The sequence below is a fragment of the Aegilops tauschii genome, chromosome 2 (assembly GCF_002575655.3).
Source record: "Aegilops tauschii subsp. strangulata cultivar AL8/78 chromosome 2, Aet v6.0, whole genome shotgun sequence".
NCBI lineage: Eukaryota > Viridiplantae > Streptophyta > Magnoliopsida > Poales > Poaceae > Aegilops > Aegilops tauschii.
The window spans coordinates 179,118,226-179,126,051 of record NC_053036.3 but is presented as its reverse complement, the minus strand read 5'-3'; the positions used below and the strand labels follow the sequence as shown (position 1 = coordinate 179,126,051).

The window sequence follows — 7,826 nt, the reverse complement described above, 5'->3', positions numbered from 1 at the left end:
TAGAAGCAAACATGACATTGGAATGTCATAGACTATTGATAAAAATACACTGGTAGAAAATGATTACAATGAAAAGGTAACTATTTAAGCAACCAAAAAAAATCCAAAATTATATTGTAAATGTTATTGATGAAATTAGGCACCTGGAATAAATTTGTTTACTTAGAACAGAAAGGACTTGTCAGTAAAAATGAAAGCAAAAACGCAAACTTCTACACAATAAATGAAAGAGAAGGGAAACACTTACATGAAAAATAACTATATAAGATGAAAAAGAAAAGAGAAAATGTCACAGAAATTAAATTACGGATGGCATTATCAATTGTTTTGAGGGGTACATTATTATTTTATTTCATTTTATTTTGAGCACGGAGGGGTACATTATCAAATTCGTAGTGTGGCGGAATGGGGACGTAATTTGCTGTAGCTTGCCTGGACCGGGCCTTGCATGCAGCAGGGAATGGGCTGAAGCCTTCTGAATCAGGGCCCATGTTCCATAACAGAGAGGTCTTTACTGCCGCCAACGTTCAATGGACCGCCAACGCGATCCAGACGAGATGCAGCTCGCCCCAAAAATACCCTACAATAAATGCACGCAACACGATCTCACCCGTGCAATTACCATCGAACGGCCCAGACGCCTTCCTCGTCTCCATTTTGACATTACTACTATCTTTATTTTATTTCTTTTTTGGACGGAGGAGTACTAATAACCTTCCGATTAAAGCTTTCGTATCCGACGCGGACGCTCCTGCACGCCTGGCGAGACGACCCTCTGTGACGCTCTCGGAGGGCGGGCCCCGCATTGACACCCCCTTAACCCCACCCCTCTATCTCGGAGCCCCCTCGCAGAACCAGTAACCCGCACTGCGCCCACTCCGATCTCCCCAGTCCCCTCCAAATCCCTCGCCGGAACCCTAGCCCCGCGCCGCCGCCATGCCTCCGCGCCGCTCTAAGGGAGGGGCCGGGGGCAAGCCCGACCCCGAAGCCACCGACGCCGAGCCCGTAGACGAGACCACGGTCGACGCCATGTCCGAAGACGAGGCCGACGACGACAACTCCAAGGAGGAGTCCGCTGAGAGCGGAGCTGAGGATACGGACGGCGAGGACTCCAAGGAGGAAGCCGCCGAGACCAAGGCCGAGCAGATGGATGCGGAGCATCAAGAGGAAGCCGCCGAGACCAAGGCCGAGGAGACGGTCGCCGAACCTGAAGCCAATGGTGCAGATGCGGAGACCAAAGTCGAGGCGGCGGATGCCAAAGTCGAAGAGGAAGCCGCCGAGAGCGACTCTGAGCGCGAGGCGGATGCCGGGGAAGCCGATCCAGAAGCGGAAGCAGAGGAAACCGACGGCGAGAATGACAAGCAAGCCGCTCGGGCCGACGGCGAGAGTGGAGAGGAAGCTGCTGGGTCTGGTGGCGAGGATGAAGAAGAAGCCGCCGGCACAGACGGCGACAACGCCGCTGATGTTGGTGGCGAGAAGGTAGATGCGGATTCTCAAGCCGAAGGTGAGGGTACTGATGCCGAGCCTGATGCTCTCGAGGAATCCCCTCCTCCCTCCCCTCCAGCCCGTAGCCGCCGCCGCAAGCGAGTGGTCAAACCTGACCCGCCCACTGAGGATGACGAGGAAGAGGAGACCCCTCTGCCCCCACGCCGGCGCCGACGTCGCAAAGCAGGGGAACGTGGCGACTCTCCACCGCCACTGCCGGACAACCTCCGGTGCCGCAGAAGTGATGGTAAGAAGTGGCGCTGCTCAGCTCGTGCACTCCCCACTGTCAGCTTTTGCGAGTATCACTATGCCAAGGCTAGCAAGGGCAAGAAACCGCCAGCCGATGGGGAGGTCCTTGCCGTGGCTCTCCAACGGCAAAAGAAGAACAAGAGAAAGGGAAGAAGGCGCTTAAATCTGGCGCCAGAATCACCAAAGGCCACAAGGGATCTCCCGAATGGATTGATGACAATCTCACCGGGGAGCAGTGGGGCGGTAGGCTCTCCTGTGACAACAAAGGTTGGAGTTGACATTCCCGCACCACTTCGGCGGTGCTACCGTTCCAAGAATGCTGAGCCAGTGCCTGTTGGCCCTGTGAAGGTGACCTAGCTAATCATTCAATATTCTTGACTGATAGTTTGATTTACATTGTGTTATTTTGTGCCGAACCTGTTCTTATTGCTGATTTTCGTGTGGATCTAGGTCGTTCCTCATGCAATGAGTAAAGCAAAGGCAGCACAGATGTCATGCCACCGTTGTGGGTTGAAGAAGGTTGCACGCGTTGTCAAGTGCAAGAACTGTGAAAACAAGTACTTCTGCAACAGCTGCATCAATAAATGGTTAGGTTTTCATCCTTTGTCAGTGTTTATATTTGCCTGCTTAGTTGCCTTGCTGAATTAATGACTTTATGCATGCTTTCAACTATGATACTTGGTTACCCTGATTTGTAACTACTCCATCTGTCCCATAATATAAGATGTTATTACTGCCAATATACTCACATATTGGTTGTAATAACATCTTATATTATGGGACGGAGGGAGTAGAAGAATGACTGGTCGAGGTTTAGGTTTGCATCATATGTGGTGATTTAGTGGATGCAGAAGAATTGGGATTGAGAGGGACATAAATTTGCTTGAGGTTATGAATTATTTTCTGCTGTAGGCTTTGCATGCTATGCCATTTGATAAATGATAACTGAGGAAAAGTAGTTGCAAACATTTGGTTGAGTAAGCTCCCATTTTTACTCAAATCCTGAATTGCAGTAATGCACTGTAGTCTATTGTGATATGATCTGCATGATAAAAAACGCTCATATTTGGTTTGTTTTATGAAATATCAGATATTGTTTGGGCTATAGCTGATTAATGTATCATTTGGATATTTGATTAGTAGTGTCAACAGCAATAAAATGAAATATGCTTTTATTTTCCCAAATCCAAGATATTGTTGATATAGCTTGGAGCTTTCGTTTCTTAGTTCTCACATTTGTGATAGTACTGTGAGGATTTAACTTGGAATTTCTCATTTGCTTTAAAAAAAATTCGGATAAATAGTTGTAGTTTTAGATACTCCGTTGTACTTTTAGAGGGCGAGTTTTGGTACACCCCTAAAGAGTTTTGCAGTTTGTTCCTACCATTTTGTATTTCCAGGAGTCAAGATGCATCATCATTATTATTACTAGTAGCTTATTTCTCTTATTTTATTTGCAAAGTTGGTTACCTGGGTAAAAAGCTATTTACTTTTTGTGGTCAACAAATCCAATGAGCCGAAATCACTGCTGAGTTTTATAGTGCTCCAGTAGGATGGCACACATGCTTATTTTCTTACCTTAGGAGTCAGGACTTCGACTTGGCCCTTACTCGATCTCAGTCTATGGATTGCATATATGCTCAGAACATTTTTTTATGTTTGATCAATTGCATCTCTAGATCAATGCAGCATCTATTTTATGTATCTGTGTAAGAATTGTCTACCATAATTTGTTTTAAGAATTAAGTGTTATTCTGTTTGATGAAGGAATGATAGAGAATTTCTCTTAATAAAGCTGCTTACTTGCTGAAAGTTCTAGAATGACTGAGAACCAGTATTGTGCTAGGCTGCGTTGAATCTGAATGCATGGTTTGAACTAATTTGATTCTGTTGCTCATGTGCTCATGTGTACACTGTAGGTATTCTGGGATGTCCAGGAATGATATAAAGATCAAATGCCCGGTTTGCCGTGGCTGCTGTGATTGCAAAAAGTGCACCCTTGGTCAGACCAAGGGAGGCATGCAGAAGGTTGGTTTTTTACTATATAACTGCATGGTGGCTAATTTAGTGATATACACTTGTTATTTGTTTAATTAAGTAGTCATGTTTATGTTTTGAATCTTCAGGAATCACCAGCTGGTCAAGGGAAACTAATCAGGATCAAAATCTGCAATCACCAATTTTACAAGCTTTTACCATTGAAACTTGACCAGGAACAGCTTGATGAATTGGAAATAGAAGCTAAAATACAAGGTTTGTTTGTAGTGCAATTCTTTCTTAGCAAGTATTGCACGTTCATTACTAATGAATTGTCCTACTTTTAATTAGGAACAAAGTTATCCAATATCCGCGTCCAGGTAGCTGAAGACGACCAGAGCGGGTCACTTTACTGGTAAGCTCTTACACATGAGCTAGTAGTTTGAATGCCACTCTGAACAAATTCTGTCCTCAGCTTACAATTATCATTTATATACATTTAATACTTTGCTCTTGAAATATATGAACGGTTACATGTTTCTTTGGTCATCTGTATGTTCTATAGCCTTAAGCCTCCTTTGGTTCATAGGATAGTAGGAATATCATGGGAATAGGAAAATCATAGTAAGTGAGATGACATGTATCTCAATTCCTATAGGGAAAGAGATGACATTTGATTCATAGGATAGGAACTTTTCCATTAGGTCTAGGCTAAGGCCTCCTTCAATTTGTAGGAATTTATAGGATAGGATTTTTATAGAAAAAATTCCTTTAGAGCCATTTGGTTTTTAGGAATAGAATCCTATTCCTATAAAGGAATTATTCCTGTCCTCCATGTTTCAAAGGAAAATAAACATTAGCCTAGACTCAATGGAAAAAATTCCTATGATGTGAACCAAAGGACATCTCTTTTCCTATAGCTATTCATAGGATTTGAGATGCATGGCATCTCATTTCCTACAAGTTTCCTATTCCTGTGATATTTCTATCCTATGAACCAAAAGAGGCCTAATGTTTTCTTCCTTTGAAATGTGAAGGATTGGTTCCTATCCTACATAGGAATAGTAATCCATTCCTACAAACCAAAGGGCCCCAAAGGATTTTTTCCTAGAAAAATCCTATCCTTTAAAATTCATACAAAATTCCTGTAAACCAAAGGAGACGGTACTAACTTGTGTTTTTGTTGTAATTTTTTACCTATTCATGTAAGTTGGTGATGAATGTCAGTTTGCGGCACACCTCTCCCTTCCTGGCCTCTCTCTACCCAAGTGCAGTGTTTCTTCTCTAAAAAGCTTATGCCTGGCAGGCATTGTTTATAAGGCGTCCCTCCTTGGATGCTTAGGCGCAAGGCTCCCACTTTAGGCGCTTAGGTGTCCGCCATAGGCGTCGCTTAGGCGTCAGGGTGGTTGGTGCTAGCCTTAGGCCGCCTTACTGTCTTGTAAACAATGACGGTAGGTGGACCAAATAATGTCGTAAGCATGAAAAAAATCTTGTAGTGTATGCAATGATAATATCTAATACTCGCTCTGATCCATATTACTTGTCGCTCAAACGTATGTATCTAGCACTGAAATACGGCTAGATACATCTGTTTGAGCGACAAGTAATATGGATCGGAGGGAGTAAAATGTAAGGGCTGATATGAATAATAATTGGCCTAAAGGACAATATCTGCTGTCTTAAGCATGAATATTATTGGAAAAAGTAGCAAACACATAGCTTAGCTTCTGTATGGCTAATGGATTGTCCCCCCCCCCCCCCCCCCCCCCCCCCCCCCCCCCCGCGCATGGTCTTTCATGTTCAAGCATGTTAAAGAGAAAACCTTAGCTGTTTTGTGTTTTATAGCTTTGGCTTGTTTGTATGGCTAACAACCACATAAAGCTTCTTATATATCTTGTTCCTTTATTTTCTCAACAAATCAAAGTACCTCTTGTACTTATGAAAAAAAAAATCTCTTTTTAGTGTATGCAATGATCATGTAATATTTAATAAAATCTAAGGATTGAGATGAATAATATTACCTAAAGAAATTTTTTTTTGCTGCAGTCCATTACTTTGTTCTGATGGCTTACCTTTTTGAACTGTTTGATAAGTTATGGTGTGCTCCCCTGCTTTGCCTTTCACATTCAAGGATCTTTAAGAGAAATCTTTGTTGTTTTGTATTTTGTACTTTTGGCTTGTTTCTATGTATTCCAGTATGCCTCTTTTCTATGGAGTACTATGCAGCTTTTTAGTTTGTTTCTTAATATTTGCTGTTATTGTATGCATTTTCTCATCTGATCCGAGATTTTTTTGTGTAATAGTAACAACTGTAAGCTGTCCGTACACCAAGTCTTGAGAAGCTGCCCAAGATGCCCTTTTAAGCTGTGCCTAAGTTGCTGTCAGAAGATGCGCGAAGGGAATATGTCAGGCAGCACCCCTGAAGATAAATTTACACAGCGACTGTTGCAGCAAGAGTCAGCCCATGAGGATGGCAGCATAAGTTGCCCTTCCATTGAGTTGGGTGGCTGTGGCGACTCTCTGCTAAACTTGATATATACAACCCCGTCCGACGACCAGTCGGAGGAACTCAGCTCAGGAGACGAGCTAGATGCTCCAGGCAATGACTCTGGAGTTAAAGATGCACAAGCTCATTCCTCGCCTTTAGCTGAGAGTAATGGCAGCCTTGCCAGATTATCCGGTGGTCAGCAGGAATCCATGTCCACATAATCTCTGGTGATTTTGCAGCAGATACCCACCCATGCATCTTTGGGGTGCAAGATGGGATATGGTCTGAGGTGGGTAGAGGTTAGTGTGGCTTGTTTAGTGTGATTATCGGCTGATTTTAGGTCTGTGACCTACCTGGGGATATTCTCGAGTAATTGTTTGGTGTTGTTCATCTTTGATTTAGACATTATGTTTGTTGTCAGTGTAAATAGGGTATGACTATTTATCATCCATGAGTTGGAAGCTTGTATCGGTTCGGTCGTACTGTGGTTAATTTAGAAAACTGTCTGTACTCTATCGGCTATTGCAGTGTTCCAGAAAGTGAGGGATTCTATTGGATTAGTCGTCTGAAATAAAAGTGACTTTTGGGTAGTTACACTGAATTGGATCTGTATATCCTGATTTCCGGCCCTGTTATTGATATGTAATATCTCTATGTTCATGTTTCGTGATTCCTTGAGCTGAGCGAACATGAATTGTGCGTGCAGCTGGGGTAATCGCAAGGCCGCTACAGTGCTACCACACCCACTAGGTATTGCGAATGTTGTTCATATAGAGTGGGGTCGCGGAAATAGCTGTTGGAGCTCGGCTTTTGGAATTAACTTCTCAATTTTTAAAAATTCTGAAAAAAAAAGCATATACACATTGCACTACACTACATATCAATGCCAGGGCACGCGAATGATCGGCCGTTTCCACAGCTTAACTTGTCAAGTCGCTGTGGACTTGCTAGCGTGAGATCCGGTGGAAACCAGCAGAGAAGGGGGTGGATTGAAATGGACTCGGATGGAGCGTTTTGCTCATACGGAGTAGATGAGACCGGAGCAAAATATGAAGACACCCCTGATTTGCCCGTATAGCTGAATTGTTGGCAGAGTAGCACGTAGTGCTAGAAACTGATTGCTCGGTGATGTACAGTGTGGCGTGCACAAGATGACCGATCCACTGGATCGCTCCTGATTCGAGAGATGAAATCATATCTCACAGACTTCCAGGGATTCGGAGTTTGATCGTCGCCTCTGCATCATTCGCCATAGTATAATTAGCAACCAAAACTCTCATTGCCATCGCTATAAACTTAGGTTCCTAAACCTATTCATTATGTAGGAGGCAAAATAACAACCGCCCCTATAACCGTCTGAAGCGCTCGATGGAGACTGCCCGATCCCTTCTCTCTTCTTTGGTACACTGCCTTTCATGCGCACACAATACACAAGCACCAGACGTCCTCTTCCTCACAGGACGTCGCAACACCGTTCCTAGCATCAGCATTGACACTCCTCGCGACGTCGCCTTCGAACATCGCCGGCAGCCCTGCAGCATCGCCTTGCAGCACATCGCCAGCGGCCGGCGGCCCTGCAGCATCGCCGGCGGCCCTACAACATCGCCTTACAGCACATCGCCGGCGG

The 7,826-nt window shown here is 44.2% G+C and overlaps 1 protein-coding gene across 1 annotated transcript; it reads left to right on the top strand.

Moving 5' to 3' along the window:
• Window positions 1-790: 790 nt before the first annotated feature.
• On the top strand, window positions 791-6,789 carry LOC109758035 (E3 ubiquitin-protein ligase JMJ24). Its single transcript, XM_020316877.4, has 6 exons — window positions 791-2,082; window positions 2,185-2,321; window positions 3,654-3,762; window positions 3,861-3,987; window positions 4,063-4,126; window positions 6,015-6,789. The coding sequence occupies exons 1-6, from the start codon at window positions 937-939 to the stop codon at window positions 6,418-6,420; spliced, it is 1,989 nt and encodes a 662-aa protein (XP_020172466.1). The 5' UTR covers window positions 791-936; the 3' UTR covers window positions 6,421-6,789.
• The last annotated feature ends 1,037 nt before the right edge of the window (window positions 6,790-7,826 follow it).

Coding starts and splice junctions, on each gene's coding strand:
- LOC109758035 (XM_020316877.4), top strand. CDS start 937: ATGCCTCCGCGCCGCTCTAAGGGAGGGGCCGGGGGCAAGCCCGACCCC. Junction 2,322..3,653: donor AACAGCTGCATCAATAAATG/GTTAGGTTTTCA, acceptor TGTACACTGTAG/GTATTCTGGGATGTCCAGGA. Junction 3,988..4,062: donor AATAGAAGCTAAAATACAAG/GTTTGTTTGTAG, acceptor ACTTTTAATTAG/GAACAAAGTTATCCAATATC.